The 21,300-nt window shown below is 41.4% G+C and overlaps 1 protein-coding gene across 1 annotated transcript in view; it reads right to left on the reverse strand.

Annotated features, from left to right (window-relative positions):
• The window catches only part of DNAJC1 (DnaJ heat shock protein family (Hsp40) member C1), a 111,657-nt gene extending 92,664 nt beyond the window's left edge, over nt 1-18,993 (reverse strand). Inside the window, exon 1 of the mRNA XM_054816802.1 lies at nt 18,507-18,993. Coding sequence (XP_054672777.1) covers nt 18,507-18,671 — 165 coding nt within the window. The 5' untranslated portion in view covers nt 18,672-18,993. The remainder of the gene's footprint in view (nt 1-18,506) is intronic.
• Nucleotides 18,994-21,300: the final 2,307 nt, after the last annotated feature.

Here is a 21,300-nt window from a genome sequence, read left to right on the forward strand (position 1 = left end):
TTCAATCTTGAGGTCCAACTGAAAAGCCAAAACCAATTTTAGACAGTCATTTTAGTTACAGAAAGCATAGGGATTAGACAAAGAGGCTGTTCCTGAAGTAATTGAAATGTAAGTTAACCAGGGTGCATACAGCCACTTTAGCTCCTGAGCTGAAAGAAAGGACTGAATTTATGATGAACAGTGAAAGCCACAGTAAAATTTGATGGCAGCAGGAATACATTTAACAAACAAACAAACCAACCACACAATAAAAAGGAAAGATGACCTCCAAGACTAAGAGTGACAAACAGAAATAGAAGACATTAGAGATTTTAAAAAAATAAAAATCCTTAGTTTTTCTTCCCAAACATGATTACATGTAGTTCAAGCTGATTGCAGATCTCTCAAAAGGATGTATTGAATACCCTGATAAGAAAAAGTAACCAGAGAAAGGGTATTTTAAAAGTTGCAGATAACCCTGTATAGTATCCCTGATGGATAACTATAGTTCTTAACGAGGGGACACACACACACAAAAAAAAAAAGGAATCAGAGGATAAAGTACACTATACATTTAAGGAGGACAGAGAGGACTGTCAGACTGTTCACTCTTTCAGACCCTGAAAATTAGAACAGAAAAAAAAAACCTAGCACAAAAGCCATGGAAAGTATCATCAAAGAAGGGAAAATAATTATTAGCTCCAGGGGCTGCATGGACAATCACTGTGAACTGCAATGCAGAAGGTTCCTAAGATGTTTTTACAAAGCCCTAACAATACTCAAGCATCACAGTCAGCTCAGCAATTCTCAGCTGCGGCCACCAGGGACCCTATATACTGCCCTCATTAAAGAGCAACACTCAGTGCAGTCCCAACAACAACGCTGTCTTGGTGAAAAATAAAGCTTTAGGCATAGCAAAGAACAAGAAGCCATTTAAGTAACTGTCTTGTTCTCCATCACTATTCTAGGATTGACAGTTTGAAGACAGGGATTTAGTTTGGGAGGAAGAAGGCAAAAAAATTTTCCATGATGCCCAGTGAGCTAATGGCTAGTGAAAACTGTAAACCTGTTGCTAAATATTAATCTAGATAATGAAGTCCTGGTAGGCAGGTCTAAACAGATCTGCTATGAAGTCTAGAGAGGAATGAAGAGACCAAAGAGGTGGGAAAAAAAAAAAAATCAGCATAGGTCATTCATTTTGAGGATTCGTTTGCATCTTTTCTAGGTAAAGGAAATAACAAAGAGCAATTAGAATAAACTATGCAGGAAGTCTACGGCAAGCACCTACTTCCTAGTTTGGACCACAGGTGTTTATTCTAGTAGTAGCTGGAAGGAAACCTGCCTTTGCTCTGCTTTATCAAGATGGGAATATCACTGGGACTCTAGAAGGAAGGCTATGGCCTAGAAATTAAAGATCAACTAATCCAAAACATTGTCTGGATCTGGCTTTGTAAGAAAATGCGGTAGGCTTTCATACTTTATGCAAATAAAACTGCCAAGGTCCAACTTAAACAGAAATCAAAGGACAGCATAATAAGCAAGATGCAACTTGAAATGTCATCAAAAGATCAGCAATGATTCTTTTGAAGATTGGCTCCTTTCCTTGGACTATATTAGCAGTACATTTTCCATGTTACTGATGCTTGAAACGAAACACAATTTTAGAACATTTATACGAGAGCACATGCAATAATTCTTGCTAAAATCACCAATTCAATATTTACCTTAAAAATTTAATACAGAACAGCTCGAGCCTGTTAGGCAATCCGCAGGAGTGACCACGAGAAACTTCCCTGACTCAAAGGAATGCAACCTGCCATTCCAAGCACACACAGGCTCCACTAAATGCTCCTGGTTTTCCTCTTGCCAGCATGTTGGGACTCAGCAAAGCGCTACCCCACACTGTATGTCACTTGACTAAGTGATAGATTTTACACTACTATAATTTATCTAGAGTATTTTTTTCACCTGTTGTAATGATGTTTTTCCCTAACCAAGTCATTACCAGACAGATCCTTGTGAAAAGGAGTCCTGTTTTCAAGGTGCCTACTGCCAGCATATCAATCTGTTACTACTGAAGTTCAACAGATCGAACAGCACAAGCACTGGGCTGAGAGTTAGAACAGCATTTTCTAGACCAAACAATTATCTCAACTACTCTTACAATAGAGATTCCTAATTCCTAGCACAGGAATTAGCAACTTGTATATTATTTTAGTCACACAAAAAACCAGCAAATATTGGGGGTGGGGGGGAGGGCAGGGGAGCGCAGGGAGATGTGGGAATCAGTTAATTCCCACATTTCACAACACACTGGTTTTCTGACATGTTTTATTCTTAGGGTATCTGAGCAATCAATGTCCTTCGGGAGTATTTCCTCCTCCTTTTGACCACCACTTCGGGACTCATACCATCTCATCTTTAAATGGCATGCTGGTTTCATTATATAACTGGACAAAAGGCCAAGTTTTTACCATGAGAGTTCTATCATTATTTTCCAGCTTCGCCAACTTATACCAAATACTATCCCTTTAGGCATTCTTACCTTCATGCCTAAATCCATTAATAGGAAATTTTTTGGGGGGGTGGCGGGTTTTCTATGTGTGGATTTTTTTTATCCCGCCCCCCCCCCCCAGTGAAGACTCCAAAAGGCACCTCTGCTTGAGCAAGCTACCCCTTAAGAACAACCAAAATAATTATCTTACTAAATTGTGCTTTGAATCTGATATTCAGGTGAAGAATGGAAATGACTGCAATATAGGTGGTACTTTAAGATTTGCAGCCAAACAGTCTGGGACTCCACAAGCAACCCTTGTGCAAGTTCAGGGAGGGTGTTGGGTTTTATGCTAATAGAAAGTTCTACTCTTGCAGCTCGAATGGGAAGTACTCTGTATATTTGTCTTAGCTGGACTGCAAAATATTGAATACCTGATCAAGATACAATTCTATCTTGACTGAGAAATCAATTTTAGAAACCAACCTAGTCCAGTATTGTCTTTCTTGGCCATAGTATCAATCTGATCACGTCTAACCAACTGTCAGGTCAAGCTCTCATATCTCATGACAGCAGACAGGATAACCAATACCCTGATAACAATGGGATACCATTAATTCAATGACAGTGTCTTCAAGTTAATCTGTTAGAGAAGAGCACAGAAGCTATGGGAATGCATCTTACATATCCCAGAAGTGAAGAAACTTGCATTTTACAGCCTTCTGCTTTCTTTAGGTCAGAAATTTAAGATGATACCATGCTCCTGTTAACAGCTCTTTAAAAAAAAAATTTTTTTGTTAAAAATCTGAACTTTGAGGAAGGCATACACATAAAAGGCAAGTGAAATTAGATCTTAGAAAGAAAACATGGATCTCCATATTCAAAGTTAAGCAGTGTTTATATTCACAAATACATTTACAAGAGAAGTTGACATTCTGCAATTGAAGATGGCAATCTATGCAAGAGCACTTTTTAAAACAAAATGGTGTCCCAATTTATTTTCTAGACTTCAAATACTACAAAATGAATGCAAGCAAATGTTTTGTACTGAAAATTTTAAGACATCATGGTTCAAAATAGGAAGTGTAATATCAAGATTAAAGTTCTGTATTGTTAGGGTATGATTTTTACTTCAAGTGCATTTCTCTCTAACTCTATCCCTTTTGTAAGGGGAATGTAGCATTACCTAAACATTTTGGATTTAAATACAGTCTATTCAAACTTACATCTTCAAAGACTGATAGAATTAAACGTTATGGTTTTACCCAAAAATCAAGATAAAGTTAAGACATGCATGACAAAAATTAGCTGCAACACTAAATAATGTTTAATTGCATCTATATATTGCAATTTGCTGTCACACTATGACAAATAGAAGCCTACCTGGGACAATCCTACCTGTTAAGGTGGCTCAAAATAATAAATATTCCCCACCAATACCTTTCCTATGAAATTGTCCAGCTGCACTGTGCACCCAGTACATCGTACCTACGAAACTAGACTTCCCAGAAAATGCAGACTGATTTAGTCTGTCATTACCCCCGTACGTTTTTCTAGTTACTGTTTCTTTGGATTCCCGAACTTGATTTCTCAGGGCACCACTTCAGATATGTATATGTTAGCAAAGGGCCAAGTCTACCCTAAATTCACATCTTTTGACGTTAGTCAAGGCACATGCACAGCATGGAAGCAACGGGTAGGATTAGATACAGAGTTTAATTACTTTACACAGTACCTAGAAGTATGAGTTTATCAGGCCCCTGAACAGTAAACAGATCAACTCTATTTAGCAGAAAAAGAAAATTGATTTTACACTAAAGAATTGTACTACAGCCTTGAAATTCAATACATTTTATTCAATACAACTTTTAGCTTTAGTATATTCACTTCAAGTTCCTGCATTTCAAACAAGTTCCCTGCTGCAACATTTATTTTAGCAAGTTTCTTTTAAAAACTTCTGGAAGTGAGGGCATTTCATAAAACTCTGTCTTGTCTTTCTCCTCACAATGTTAGCATTCAATAGAAAACATAAAAATTGAAGTTTTCACAGTGATTTCTATAACTGAAACAAAGCAAAACCAAGATCTTGCTTAAACTAATAGCAATGAGCAAAGACATTGCTAGTAAGTGGTACCATCAAAATTAGGATAACTAGAGTAAAATAATCTCGCTGATTCCAAAATAATAAACTTAAGTACATCACAGCAAGAACCTTGCTGGGGAATTAATAAATCCACACAATTACTATGATATAAAGATACCAGAAGTCAAAAGGGAGGGGGGAGAACACAAACCAACTCTCCCTCAAGTCTTAACAGAAATAGTAATACAACCCAAGCCCTCCATTTTACTTTCTGAAAAAAGAACTATTGTCCAAGACTGAGATGTTACAGGCTTAATGCTAGTTACTAAAGCAAAGCGACCAGAAGCAGATGATATACTCCTGAACTCCTTCCAGATATCTTAGTTCAAGGCTTGATGATGCAACTATGAAAAGTTTCATTCAGGAATAAAGCCACGGCCATGCAATTTAATAATTTATTTAATGAGTCTTTCCTGTTGGAGATGTTCAAGAGATTCCCACACCAACACCTTCTTTGCAGTAGACAGGTCAAGAGAAACTAGTTCAACTTGAAATAAATATACCGACATATTACTCCAAACAGATAAATTCGATGCTAAGAAGTTGCCAGGACCACGGCTTTCACCTGAGATTGCTGAATGAAATTTAAATACCAAGCTGCAGACTTGCAGGTGAGGAAGGTAACCCAGTACTGCAAAAAACGGCCACCAGGGAGCTGGCAGGCTGCCAACGTGATTCCCATCCACACATGCAAAACAAACAAAAAACCAAAACACCACCACCACCCACAAAAAAAAAAAAAAAAAAAAAAAAAAAAGAAGAGATCCTGGGAATTACAGACCAGGAAGTTAGTCATCCATCCTTACTAAAGACAGTAAGGGCTATAAAAATAAAGCCACTGTAGACAGGGATAAACTTGGTCTGTTAGAAAAGGATGTTGCATGGCTTCTGCAAAGAGAAACCCTGCCTCACCAACTCACCCGTCAGTAAGGCTAGAGAGAGGAGGTCCAGCAGACCAGCACAGTCCAGTTTTGAAAAACTTTTGACAAGGTTCCACACCAAAGGTTATCAAAGAAACTAACTTGCCACAGGATCGGAGGAAAGAGTCTTACAAATAGAAAATTAATGAACAGGATACAAAAAGCAAGGTTTAATGGCCAGTTTTCAGGGCAGAGAATAAGCAGCTGAAAGGTCTGCTGGAGGATTGGTGCTGGGACTGGCTTTATTCAGCACTTTCAATGACAGCCTGAAGAGTAGAGCATGCAGTGAAATCTCACAGTTCATAGGTGACACTATATGTTTTGGGTAGATACCAGACACTAGCGAGGGAATGCCAAACTGAGTGATCTAGCAAAAAAATGAGAGCTAAAATTCAGCATAGGCAAGACTGTCGCCTTAAACTAAACCATGCCTACAGACAGCAGAGTGTGGAGCTGGCAATTACAAACCATCAACTGATCCAAGACACATTGCTGACAATTCTCCAAACCCACTGTACAGCTGACTGAAAGGCACCACCAGGAATGCACATTTTAACATCACTGATCAAAAACTGTGGGGGCTGAGAGGTACAGGGGCAAATGGACTACAAAACATGGCTAGGTCCACATGGTCTCCGCAAGTAACACCATCTATTGCCACTGGCTTTTATTATTTTTATTTAAGAAAGAAGTGCAAGGCTTATACAGAAATATATAAACAACAAGAAACCAGGGTGGAAACCAGCCAGAGCACATTGACAGCATCTAGCACTCCTTGAAGGCATCCAAGGAGCTGACGGATGACATAGTGGGGTGCCCTAACTGGAGGCCAAGACAACTAGGGAATGGAAACAGGCCCTCACAGACACCAAGATCCATTGCTTGAGATACAATAGTAAACTATTATTAAACATTTGCAATCAAGACAAGACAAGGGTGTTTAGTATTCTCAATTGCAAACAACATTTAAAAAAAAAAAATCACATTATTTCTTAACTGATGCATGTTTATCCAAAAATTAAATCCTCTGCAGAAGCCATACTGCATGACACCACTAAGGAAGAGATAACAATTTAATAAGGAAACAGAAGTAGGTATCTCCAGTGACCAAAAGAATATCTAACTACATGGAGATAGACAGTGATTTTCAACCAATGAATCACAGGGCCCTAGAAACCAGTAAGCTACTAATCTACTTCAGCTATTTTCCTTAAATCTAAGTTCACTGACCAACAGCCTGCACGTCCACCAGAAAATTACGGTGTCTACAAATCACATTCATCTGTAGGTATGAAAGGTAAGTATAAGTGTGTGAAAGGCATAAATCATCATGACTGAGGAAATCAACAAGCTAATAACTCATTAATAGGTTAGTCTATCCTGCAGAGGATTGGATTATTTTTTCCCCAAAAAATTAACACGCCTTTCTGGTTAAGCACCTAATCATTCAACTAGCATACACCAAGGCCAAAAAGATTTACTAAATGGTGGTGCCCTCCAGCATGGGAACTCAGTACTAAGTAACTGAACATGAATGTCAGTCAGTTATACCTGATTTTTAAATATAGTACATAACTGTTGTACATAAGAGCTTTAGTTCTTTCACCATTGTAAGCTGCAAGAGACGACTGTCTGGCTGATACCCTCAATCTGTAGTTCAACAGTTGAAATACTATTCTCAACAGATACATCCCAACATTCAAATTCACTATTTTGTTTTGAATGTTGCTGGGTTAGCTTGTAGTGTTGAAAAGCTACTGGACAGAAATAGAGAAAAAACTTCAGTAGAACAGAAACTACACATGGGTTGACAATTGACAGAAGAAATACTTTCTATTCAACAGACAGGTAGATTCAGGTTGGAAAACAAGTTTATTTCAAATTTTTTTATCAACAGAAAGAAGTGCTTGAATTGATTAAGATTTCCTTTCCATTGAATAAGATTTTAAGTAATTCCTAATACGAAATGGGAAGAGGCTTTCATATAGGATGAAATTTTACAGATTTTTTTTTTATTTTCTACTGTAACATTGTAGTAGCCACTGTTAGACACAACATCCAGTACAACAATTACTAATATGATTGTAAATAGTCACGAAATTGTCACACAGCTCTTCTGCTCTCCCATCACAGCATTTATATCCCATAAAAGAATATTATAGTAATCACTAACTATGAAATGGTGATTATTAAATAAAAAAGCTAATCTAAATCAGTTTGAAATTTAATAAAACATTGATCAATGAGACTGCAGAATCATTCACAATATTTTCAGGGGTAGGTAAAAAAAAAATAAATATTGCCCCCTAAAGGAGAAGCTATTCACCCCAAATCAGTGCAACAATGCTACTTCACAGCTTTCTCATGTCCTCATCAGCACTGAATGCTTCCTTCAACAAGCAGAAACACTTTACAGTGTTGGAGACAGCAGCATTTCAGAATTACAGCCCCTGTATAAAAGCAAGACTCCCCTAGTTCTTCCCTCTTGCTTTAGTCAGAGAAAGATTGCAGAGTAACTTTATTTCAACAGCTCCTATGCATCTTCTGGTTTTCTCTGCAAATTTTCCAGATTAACACTGAGAATGAAGAATTTCAGATCTAGTAGAGATGAGGGACTGCTTATGCATTTTCTTCTCATTCCACTGCTCATTTGTTTGACATCAAGAAGAACAGTTTAAGGCCTGCGAGCCAGGTCATTTAAGATATTTGTATTTAAGCAACCCATCAGATGAATTAATATACAACCCTGGTTTAAAGTGTTACATTCAAACTATGTTATTGTTTGCATAACTGTAACATACACCATGTGTACAACACATTGCTACATACATAAGACAGTTTACAATTCACTTTTATACAGAGCTAGCAACATTCAAACAAGGCTGACGGACAAACAAACAAGAAGCAAAAGAAACCCAGGAACCCAAAATCTCCTCATAATTTAGGGAGAAAAAACAATTTTAAGTTGCAGGAAAAAAATATACTACTGTTTAGGAACCCAAAATTGAGAGAAGCAAACTTTTAACAGGCACAGCATACGGCTAAGCAAAAGCACAAACAAGCAAATCAAAAGCAAAACTGCAGGTCTTCATAGGCTGCATGAATTTCATTGGCCCACTAGGATGCTGTAGAAAACCCAAACATTTTCAGATATGGATTAATTTCCCCCTTTTATTCATTTTAGTATCAGACCTGTTCTTATAGAAGAAAAACCCTTTGTTATCACTTATGCTTTCATTCTTACTGGCTCAGCTGCGCAACAGCACCACAGGCTCTTTGTTACTGGCTCTGCTGAGAGCACAAGGAGCACCAACCCAACTGAGGAACGTTTTACATGCTGAATTTTATTTTTTAAATTTTACCAAGTACTTAAAGTTAAAATAGCACTACAGATACCTCGAAATATCTCCCCTAATGCTATAGTTTTCTATAGATCTGATTAGAAAACCTTGTTAACCTTAACTGTAAAATTACTCTAGATGGAGCATGAAAGGTTTATCATTCAACAGAATGAAATTAAGGCTGCCTCTAAGATTTTTCTTTACACAACTTTACAGACAAACACGATGACCACAATCCACAGCAGTCAAGTAGTAAAAAGCCCACTGGGAAGTAATTTACAAAACTGCACATTACATTAATTATGTGGCTGTTTTAGATACCAACTGTGCTGGTTTTGACTGGGATAGAGTTAATTTTCTTCACAGCAGCTAGTATGGGGCTATGTTTTGGATTTCACATCAAAACAGTGTTGATAATTCAGGGAAGAGCAGTGTTTATACAGAGCCAAGGCCTTTTCTGCTTCTCATACCACCCCACCAGCAAGTAGGCTGGGGGTGCACAAGGATTTGGGAGGGGACACAGCCGGGACAGCTGACCCCAACTGACCAAAGGGATATTCCATACCATATGATGTCATGCTCAATATATAAAGTTGGGGGAAGAAGAAGGAAGGGGGGGATGTTTGGAGTGAAGATGTTTGTCTTCCCAAGTAACCATAATGCATGATGGAGCCCTGCTTTCCTGGAGATGGCTGAACACCTGCCTGCCGATGGGAAGTGGTGGATGAATTCCTTGCTTTGCTTGGCTTGTGTGCATGGCTTTTGCTTTACCTATTAAACTGTCTTTATCTCAACGCACAAGCTTTCTCACTTTTACTCTTCTGATTCTCTCCCTCATTCCACCAGGGAGGAGCCAGCAAGCAGCTGCATGGTGCTTAGGTGCTGGCTGGGATTAAACCATGACACCAACATAGGCACATAATGACAACTTCAGCAAAGGAGATGAATTTGAAACAAACATAAAACATACAGCATTGTGTAAGCACCAGAGGCCACCAACGTAGGTTACCTACCATTCCTCACCAAGAAACTGGTCGCTCCCTTCAATGAATTACAGATCAAACACAAAACTTCCAGGAAGAAATTGCTCATTTTGAATTTCTGCAATTTGAACATCAAGCTATTACAGACACATCCTTAAAGGATTAATGAAGTGGGAAGTATAGAGAGGAAGAGCTGAAGCATTACTGCTACTGCAGACAGAAGAAAAATAATTCAAGACCGCTTGCTTTATCCTTTTCACAGTACTTTGCATACTGTTAGCTCCCTTGGGTTCCCAAACATAGTCATCTCCTATTGCTATATGTCCTTCTACACAGCAAGAAAGAAGAAAATATAATCTGAAAGAAATCAGGAAAGTATTACATGAACGGTCAGAGAAAGTTAACAGTAAGTGTCTTTAAAACTACTTAAAATGGTAGATTCTGAAACACTTTTGTGTCTTTAAGAAAGGAGCCAACAATGAAAGCAAAAACACCCTGGATTTTCTTGGACAACATCCAAGCAGAAATTTAATAGGAAACAATACAGAAAATCCATTTTTATGGAAAATACAAGTTTTACAAGTCTAGATGTCTTGATCATTTTTAAATGCAGCAACTGTGAACAAAAACATGAGGGAACATTATGCATACATTATATGTGTCAGAGCACTTACAGAATGGATTACATAGTGTATCAGCAGCTTACCTGGAAGTTCAGCACTTAAAAAAAAGCAAAAACAAAACCAAAACACACACATGAAAACCCATATCCTGCACCACCCTCAGTTACAAATCTGAGCAGTTATCGTAAGTGTTTCTTTATGGGGACTCTTGTGAGCAATTAAACTAACCTATAGTTTGGAACAACTTTGTTCAATAGGATCCAAGTGAATAATCTCAACAATGACTTCACATAATTTAAATAATTTGCATTTTTTATGAAAAGCAGAGTTTCCAAAACTGCTGGAAATCTCACTTCCATGCATAACTTATAAGTAACAGACTCAAAAAGGAAGTTTAAAACCATGAAGGGATGCAGAATTATGTCTCAATAACATACTGAGAAAAAACACACAATTACTTTTATGGAATGAACTTAGATTACAGCTAAAGCCAGTAGAAACAAATCTGGATTTTCTAATGCTATTTTTGTTTGAACTAGTGCAATGGAGTCTATTACTGTTGATAGTATATATTTGAGGGCTTTGGGGGACTTTTTTGGCTGTAACTGTAATTTTTTTTTTTTTTTTTTTTAAGAAGCCCTCCCTCATCCATCACTTAAAAGAAACGTACAGTTTCAGGAATTACTCAGATCCCTCACTGTCCAAATAAAGGTCTGCTACTATCATCTAGCTGTGTATCACAGAAGTTACTTATTTTTCACACTTCGGTGCAATAAAGTTGAAACTCTGCTGTTGTGATTGACAGTGCATTAAAATTTAATGCCTTCCAAAACTACCACTACTACTGCTTAATATATATTTTGCATGAAAAGTAGAAAACAATCCTGAAATCGGCATAGATCATTAGACATGATGTTTAAACACTAGCCCAACAACTTTGATTCCTCAAACATGGGTAACTGAGATACAAGCTGCTACATGGCTCCATCTCACTTCACAGCACAAGACTTTTGAAGGTCACAGTGAATATCCTATTTATCATGCAAAGACAAAACAATCTTATAAAACAAAGCAAGAAATGCCTACAGCTCATAGTTTTGACACAATCATCTGAAAAAGTGATGTTATAACTGCTTGTGCGTGAAGCTCTATCTCACTAGATCAAATACTTCCAAAGCTTGGAAGACTGAAGCAGTACTACCAACCCAGATTTTCTCTAAAATATTTCCAGATGATACAATTTTAGTAACACTGTACCCACATATTGAACACGTTAAACAAGGCCAAGTGCAAGGCCTTGCACGTGGGTTGGGGGAATCTCAAGCACAACTACAGGCTTGGTGAAGAATGGATTGAGACCAGCCCTGAGGAGACCAGCCCTGAGGAGAAGGACTTCAGGGCGTTGCTGGATGATAAACTCAACATAAGCCGGCAATGTGCACTTCCAGCCCAGAAAGCCAACCACGTCCTAGGCTGCATCAAAAGAACCATGACCAGCAGGTCGAGGGAGGTGATTCTCCCCCTTTACTCCATTCTCATGAGACCCCACGTGGAGTACTGCGTCCAGCTCTGGGGTCCCCAGTACAAGAAAGACATGGACCCATTGGACAAGTCCAGAAGTGGGCCACGAAGACAATCAGAGGGCTGGAGCACCTCTCCTATGAAGGCAGGCTGAGAGAATTGGGGTTGTTCAGCCTGGAGAAGAAAAGGCTCCGGGGAGACCTAATTGTAGCCTTCCAGTACCTAAAGGGGCCTACAAAAGAGCTGGAGAGGGACTGTTTACAAGAGCACGTAGTGGCTTTGAACTGAAGGAGGGTAGATTTAGATTCGATACTAGGAAGAAATTCTTCACTGTGAGGGTGGTGAGGCATTGGAACAGGTTGCCTAGAGAAGCTGTGGATGCACTATCCTTGGAAGTGTTCAAGGCCGGGTTGGATGGGACTTTGGGCAACCTGGTCTAGTGGAGGGTGTCCCTGCCCATGGCAGGGGGGTTGGAATTAGGTGATCTTTAATGTCCTTTCCAACCCAGGCCATTCTATATGTTAACCTTAAAAAGCAGCAGGGAGGAGAACAGCCTTAAGCGTTAGAAGAGCAACCAAAATAAGTCTTTGCAGTATGATCCAGCTTGTCACCGGGAAGAAGAAAATTGCTGAGTTTCTGGGCTATCCGTCCTTATTTCCCCTTCCTTGTCCTCCTTACGTGCACCTTGCCTCCCAGGGAAGACGGAAGACCTGTATAGGTTCAGGTAGGCTGTTCTTGCTGAGGACTTGAGAGCATTCCTTGCATAGATACAGGTCTCCCTCACACGCCTCTTCCTACTTGAGGGGACCACTCTGTGTACTCAAAGTTCCCAAAAAGCTCTGCAGCAAAAATAGTTTTATCTAGACTTTTTTCTTTTCTGGACAGTGACCCATTCACAGCCAGAACTACGGCAACGTCAGACAATATAACACTGACAGCTTCAGAGATTGCCACTCTTTCTGAAAAATACATTACCAAATCTACGTCCAAAAACTTAACTTACATGAATTCACAACTTTAGAACTGCAGTGATGTAGGTGCTCCATGTCATCAATCAATACACTTGCATAAAACAAGACTACACAGAAATCTATTACTGAGAATTTTCTTAAGTCTCTCGTAATACCATAAAAGCCACACAATTTGTCATGGAGCTCATTCCTGATAACGTTCTTACAGGGCACTGCCAAGAGGTAAAATTCAGCATCAGCCATTTACCATAGACTATAGCCTTAAAGGTGCATTTACCTCAGTTTTTTTAATGCAGATCAGGACTGCACATGTAAAGCAAACTTCCTTATTGTACCCACTGTCTGCATATCACGAAGCCATCCTGGAGTGGATGAACTTGATTCCTTTTGTAGAGAATTGAACTGTAAGATGTAAAACCAGGAGCACAACCAGCACACTTCAACACAAACAGGCATTGAGTCCATGCAGCCAGTCTGGAATTAGTTCAATAAAAAAAAAAAAAATCCCTGAAATGCAAACAGTACGGATAACCAATTCCTCAACACCAAACGTTGTGTTCGACAGACACAACCCTGTCAGACCACACTACTTGCCAAGGTACACACAGTTCCTCTGTTCCAGTGTTCTTGGAAGGAGCCTATTAGCCCAATACATCCAGCTCCTCTAGACGGGCTGTGGCTTCCCACAGCCAAAGAAATCTGACTCCTTGGTTTTCAGGTCTTGCACCTTCTTGGAGTTGCTAACATTCCAGTGTCTCACAGGCTATAGGACCAAAATCAGGTTCTGTACATGCAGTTCTGACTTTGTGGTGCAGCATCATCTAGCAAACCCATCATCTAGCAATGACATGGATACAATGCTCTTAGTTCTCTACAGTAAAGCCACATGAATGGATTAGAGCCTGGTTCAACATAAATCTCATGTGCCACAAGGAAGGCATAAGCATCAACATTTTGGGGGGATTATACATTTATGTTTATCCACAGTGGTGGCCAGCAGCCCCACCCACATGTTAACTCTCCCTCCGGAACCTGAATTCCCAGGGCCTCTTCTACTACCTCAAAGGGTGCTTGGAGAAACTTTGTGTTTGCTTTCATAAACTGCACATGTCTAGCATAACTTCCAATACAAACCTGCTCCTTTATCTGATTACCAGTACAAGCCAAAGCCTTATTCAGAAATTCCTCAGTTCTAACTGATACATAGCATACTGCTTTGCACAGGCCAACACAGCTCATGCATTTTAACACATCTTCACAAACATCTCCTAAAAATTTCTTGATCAGATCCTTTGTCTCCAAGAGCCAGATCACAAACTTTCAAAAGGCATTCAGAAGCCTGTAGTGTCTTCCTTACTGCAAGCCAAAAAGAGTAGAGGAACAGGTAATTCCCTTGAAGCCATATAAACAGTTATAATCAAAAGTATGTTTTGACAAGGAGATCCACAGGTTCAACTGATGCCAAGTTGATTCATCCAGAGCATATCATATTTATGCAGGTATCAGCTATTGAAAGCTCTAAGAGACAATAAAATTAACTTGATCAGCTTGTTTGTCCACCATACAAGCTTGTAGCTCCCCAGATCTTCCTGGAATGTTTCCAAAAAATTGACATCACATTTGAATGTTCTCATTCTGAGATAACAGATAACAGGGTAATTTTATTACTGAGTCTGCATAGTGTCTGGTTTCATTCTGGTGCTTCATCTGAGTTTTTAGATGAATACTATTTGGTCCTGACCCCTTTGTCAGTTTGAAACTGGCTATACCAAAGTGATTACTGAAATTATTATTACATCTGATCTGTCAAGAGTTTATGATTCTATTTTTCTTCAGTAACCACTTGGGGGACATAGAAATATAATCTTTTCTCAAGCCAAAAGTTATCTTATCTCCTCATTCTGCTAGGTCAAACTTCTTGAGATCAGTAATGTTTTAAATGAGCCATTCAAGTTAATCACATTATCAATTTAAGAACCACCAAAGAAACAGGAAGGTAGAACAATTCCCAAATTGTTCAGAACAGCAATAGTAACAACATAACAATGCAAAAATGCTTATATATGCTGTGTTACAATTAGCTCTGATGGATTAACAAATAGCGTTCTTGTATAGAAATCAGATACTTCTTAATCTAGGTGCTCAGCCCTAACACTTGGGGGTTGGACAAGATGACCTCCGTAGGTCACTTCAAACCTCAACCATTCTGTGAGCATTTGTGAGATTTCTCCATCAAGCCCTCCTTGAAGTCAAGCACTAAGGACAGTTATTCTAACAGCCAAGACATTCACAATCTCACTCTTCCTCTGTCACTCCACATTCATAACAAAGATCACTTCCATTAGATCATCCTCTATCTCAGTCACCAATCTTGGAAAACACTACAGCAGCTTCAAACCTAACACCTTGCCAGTGCTGGATGAGTTACCAGACAATGCCACGAGGCTTCCACAAGGCCCTCAAAAAAATGAAACACAAAACCCTTACTCCCGCAAGTACAAAATAGCAACAAAAAAGAAGAATCGTCATTTTTCTCCAATCCCAGGGAAAAATCCAGCAGCCAGAGGCTTCATCAAAGCATGCTTGAAGGCTATGGGACTTCCCACAATGCCTTCTGCACCTTGTCAGTTGAGGTCAACATCAGCTTCTGACATCGTGTACGAGGTTCAACAAGCAGCCAGTACCACAATTCTGCCATCAAAACTTAAGCTGCCTTAATGCCTTATGGAAGCGTTGGAGTCATTCCCTCTACTTTTTCAAAACACAAGATGACATGTTTAGAAAAAAATCTGGCAGCCCTGATATACTACTGTTAACAAATACGGTTGAGCATCCGTATCTCAGACACAGAAGTTACATCCTGCACAAGGGAGAAGTGCTCCCTCCCCTAGAAGTACACGAAGGAAGAAGGGATTATCAGGACAGGATACAAGGCAAACAACGCCAAGAGGAATATAAGGGGGGGAGGGAGGAGAAAGCAAGCTTTGATGAATGAAAAATTCTGAAACAGTCCAAAGGCACAGCCACAAAGGCGATTGTCACACACACTGTCCCTCTTGTGCTAAAATGCCACAAAAAGCACAGGGAATAAAACCACTAGCACCAGAACTACAAAAAATCACAGCATTCTAGTCAAAGGCATCTCAGCTAAAACAACAGCAATGTACAAAATAACCAGTAAGCTACGTTAAACCATAGTTTTCAAAAATAGCAGAAAACCTGAAGAAATGTGCAAACAGCATGTAGAGATGTTATGGTAAAAGGCAGCTTTGTGTTAAGACATCCAAGGTAGGATAGAGCACACCTAAGATTTGTGCACTTCCCTTGACCCCATTACATGATCAGTTACCCTTCTCATACACTTAAACAGCTGCAGCTACCTTGTGTGTCACTGCAAGTCAGAACCCTCTTTCAGTACCTTGTTCGAAGCTGCAGGTATATGTCAGAGCTGGAGAAGCAGCAGGAACAAAGGATTCAGTGTGGAAGAACCTGTAAACTCATACAGCATCTTCCAATGATTACAAATTTCTATTGAAGCTCATCTTCAACGTTGCATACTCTGTTACTGTGCTCACAGATATATTCTGCTGCATGTGCAAAGCATCTAATACTAATACACTTCAAGTCTTGGCTATAATGACATTATGAGTGCCTAGCATGTACTTACAACTAACAAAACTTCCTTTCATTTGCGTTGCACTGCCTCCAACTTTTTCCCTGTTCGCACATTACAAGTGATTCAAGTTCTCCATTAAGTGTAGAAGTAGAGTAGAGGTATGAACTAGCAGAATATTTGCTTGCTAGAAGTAGCATTATATTTTGCTAAAATTATTGTGCAAGATTCAGCCCTAGAAAGAAGGATTGTGGAAGATCTTAACAAAGAGTTGCATACCGGATCTGAACATCACTAATTGAAACAAACAAAATTGTGTATCCCTACATTATCTAACACTAAAATTGCCGTTGAGGAATTAAAACTTAGACTTTTAGGCTCATGAGAGTGAAACTTAGGTAGCAGGGTTTGCTACATTACTGTATATATGATGGCATTCCATAGCATTTAACACCAGATGCTTAAGGAGGAATAAAAGAAAGAAGAGATGAAACTGACTCAGAATCCCCCAACTATCACTAACAACCACAGCCGGTAGTTTCCAAAACAGGACCCTTACGTATTGCAACACCTTCCCTCTCTTTGTAGACATAGACCTAATGAAACATACCTGAAAATACAGATATTATTCTCAAAAACCACAAGAACTACATAAGAATAAATTTTAAGGTTGTCAGGGAAGCCGTTTGAATAGCAGGATCACCCACCAGAATGTAGAGGTGCTAGGAGACAAACGGAGAACAAAATATCTTCTGGGGACTCGGTGAAGTAAGAAATTATAAAGAACTGCATATTTAATTACTGAGGAGAGGAATACTGTACTGACTAGAAGAAAGGAAAAAAAGATTGCTGAGATGCATGACAAGAGACCAAGCGAGATAACACACACAGAGCAGAGCATCTAGAGATGAGGAAGGCCGTCAAGTGGGAGCCAGGACAAGTCATACAAGTTGAAGATGCCAAGGGGCAGTGAAACAAGCAGTCACATCTAAAACATACAAAAGAAACATGGGATAAAAGTGTTTGGAACAGGAGTTCCTGTCTTGACTACACATCCATGAAAATTAACCGAAGGTGCATAACAAATGCTTTAAGATAATCCTATAATAATTGCCTAGCAAACAGAGGTTAAAACCATGCACAATAACCAAGATACATGGAAAGTAAACAAATATAACAATCTACAAGCCATTACCATGGTAAAGTATCACAGTCTACCACATGGCACACATGAGAGAAAACAGGAGCTGCAACACATGGTGATGCACAATCTTACAGAGATAAGGAACCAGCAGCTATGCAGAATGGGGGAAAGATGAGAAACAGCTATACCCAGGATATGTATGGGAAGCAGAAGCAGCCCATGAGCTACTTTTGTCTAGCTGTAGCTTCATTTGGAAGAAAGAGATATATTCAAAAGAGCAACAGGCAGTAGGCACACACAAAGATAGAGTGGGAGACAGAGGGTTAATTTATGGTGGGGCCAGAAGAACAAAAAAAAATTGAACAGTACTTGAAGGCGAGCGGAGCCCCCGCAGAGGGAAGGAAGAGGCTGGGGAAGGGACAGGAGCCCTGCTCTCAGCCTCGGGAGCCGGGGCACGAGGGGTGGGGAGGGCCCGGCGTGGAGCGGCAGAGCGGGACAGCCGCACGCGTGCCAGGGCAGGAGGCGGATGACAGCACCAGGCGAGAAGGCAAGGGGCCGGCGGCGTGCCCAGCGCCCGTGTGCCGCGGGGAGCAGCCGGGCGGCGGCAGTGCAGAGGGAGGCGGGGGCAGCCAGCCAGCCATATTCGGCGGAGGCAGGGACGGCGGTGACAGGCGAGGCCCGCGCCCGCGGGAAGGGACCGGGGCAGAGGGCGGCCGAGGAGGCGCACCTCAGGAGCCGCGCCGGGCGGGCGGCGGGGCCCGGTCCCTCGCTCACCTGCTGCACCCCCAGGAAGTCGTAGAAGTTCCGCGGCACCTCCTCCACCAGGTCGAAGAGCTCCAGGTCGCCGCTGTCCCAGGCGCGGGCGCGGGGCGCCAGGAGCGCCAGCAGCGCCAGAAGCGGCAGCAGCCGGAGGCGCGGCGCGGGCCGCGGCCGGCCCATGACCCTCCGCCCCGGTGGCAGCGGTGGCGAGGACGTGGCCGCGGAGGCACCGCTGAGGCCGCGCACGCCCCGGCGGCGGCTCCGCACTGAGGGGGAAGGAGACAGGCCCGGCCCCGCCGGCGGCGAGTCCTACGGAGGCGGAAAGCTCTCCCTGCCTGGCCAATCGCCTCCTCCGCGCACTGTGACGTCGGGTACCCCGGCAACCGCTGGCGCTCGCGCAGTCGAGAGGCTGCGGGGGGAAGGGCGAAGGCGAGTGGTTGCTGGCCGGGTGCGCGAGGGAGCGGCAGCGGCGCGCGGGGCTCCGGCGCGAGCTCTCCCCGCGCGGCCGGCGGGGTTCGCGCGCGCGCCCCGCCCCGCTCCGCCTGCCTGTCTGTCCTTCTCCCCCTCCCCCCCCCCCGCCTCCTCCCCCTCCCCCCCCCCCGCCTCCTCCTTTCTCCTCACCCCGCACGCTGCCCCGCCCGCCTCCGCCTCCGCCTCTTGGCGCCGCGCAGCGCCCTCGCCTTTCCCAGGGGCTGGCGGAGCCCGCTCCGCGCCCCCCGTCACCCTAGGTAACCCGCCGAGGGTCATTCCTCCACACGCGCCTCCCCCGGCGGTCGGGAGCGGGTCCTGTGCTCCCCGCCCCGAGCAGCCTTCCTTCAGCCGGGGAGCGGGGTCCTGAGGGCCGACAGCCGCTGCCCCAGACCCCGTTACCAGAAGCCTGGTCGGGAGGTTTTGGGGTAATTTTGTCCGTCCTGCGCCTGGCACGGCCGGTGCCCGCCGGAGGGAGAACGCCGCGGACGGAGTGGCCGGTTGAGTAACGGGGGTGCCCGGGTGTAGGGCTGCGGTGCCACCGCTGCCCCTGGCCCCTAAGCGCTGGATTTCTCCTTAGAAATGCGTTAAATTTATTAATTCCTTAAGGATGGGTTTCATTACTGTAACCTGTTCTACCCTAAAATCACTCCAGGGTATTGTCAATCAGAACTCGATTTTTAAGCTGTTTTCCCTGGATCTTTCATCCTTCCCTTGCTTAAATTAATGTTAAGCATGAATGTGCAATGAGAAATTAGATGGAGACTTAATGGCTCAACAATACAAATTATCAACATTAAATCACTTTTCTCTGGTACGGTCAGACTCCTTGGAACACCCCATCTGTTTCATCTCTCTTGAAGCTAGGCCTGGCTAATAACTCACTAAGACAAGAATCTCTTTAAGAAAAGACAGTTTCAGTCGTCCCAAAAGTATCCATGAACTGAATCAAGTTCAGAAAATAGTTTTTTCAATTTAAAAAAATCCCAAAATGCCACTCTTATATGCACCTAAATTCAGCTAAGAGGAGCTGGGCACTGTTTACAAAATCTCCGTACAGTAGAGCGCTGCCTTGGATATCTTCTGGGAATAGCAAGATGTGGCTTTAAAATACACTCTGCTTAATTCAAAATAAGGACTTGAACCAATATAACCATTATCAATTTTCCAACTCATAAAGTACGGAGTAGTCTTAGGTACTCTCTTCTATTGAAATTGTTCCCTTTTGTATAAACTATTTAAATATTAATTAGATTGATATTTAAACTCATGTTTCCATATCCTGTATGCATGCCCACTGGGCTGTTAGGATCATGATTCTGCCTCTGGCTCTGTTTTCTGAAAAGACAGCTAAACCCATTTGCCAGGAAATTATAATTTAACCAACAGTGTCTGATGTAGACTCTTTTTAATTCACCCTTCTCAAAAAGGAAAGCCTAACTGTTCATTCCGATCATAAAAAAATGCTTCTCCCACTTGATCATAGAGCCAAAAAATAATCCTTTTCTAGAGAATGACATGATAAAGTTAATTTATCAGCTGCTTTGTTTTGCTGGAGTAACTGAACCTAGTATAGATCAGTTTCTTCCCTCTTCCTTATTTTTTCAATCTGTTCTGTTTTGCCCACCAGTATTCATAGCATAAGTTTCCTTTGTTGCCTGGTGTATCTACATTCTCCTTGCTTTCAAGCCTCAAGCTTTATTGCAGAAAAATGCCAGCTTTGGATTCAAAAAAATTACCTACTCGTAAGGTTGTAGAACAAAGTTTAAATATGCAAAGTACACTCAGAAACCAGGGGCAAATGAAGAGTTTAATAAGGTAGTATTATTTTTAAACCAGGTTAAAAGATTTTTTTAAATGTGAGATTAACAATACTCCATTCCCCTTAATAGACACTTTCCAAACTCTCCTTCTCTTCTGACTCATTCTTGTATTTTCCGTGTCTACTTCATCTTGCCTCGTTAGCTTCTAAGCCTCCTTAATTAAGTTGATGTAGTGCAATGATCTACCTGGAAGAGAAGCTTCTGTTATTTTCATCTTATTTTTCATCACTCAGAATTTGTCATGAAGAATGACCCCCTATCAAAATCCACCTCTGCTGCTCTTGCTGAAACTGTTAAAACAGCCTTAAGAACGCTTATAAACGCAGGTGATCTATTCAGTTCTGCTGAGAGTAGAAAAAGCTGTCCTACCACTGGCCACTAATTGCAGGTAGCTTGGGGCTCCAATCCTTTTGAGAACAACAGCCAATGATAGCTGTTTTGAAAGAAACATCTTGAAATTCTTCAGATAAATTATGGTTTCTTTCAGTCAAGAGGAACGTGAATTTAAGAAGAATAAT

Source organism: Grus americana, chromosome 2 (assembly GCF_028858705.1).
Source record: "Grus americana isolate bGruAme1 chromosome 2, bGruAme1.mat, whole genome shotgun sequence".
Lineage (NCBI taxonomy): Eukaryota > Metazoa > Chordata > Aves > Gruiformes > Gruidae > Grus > Grus americana.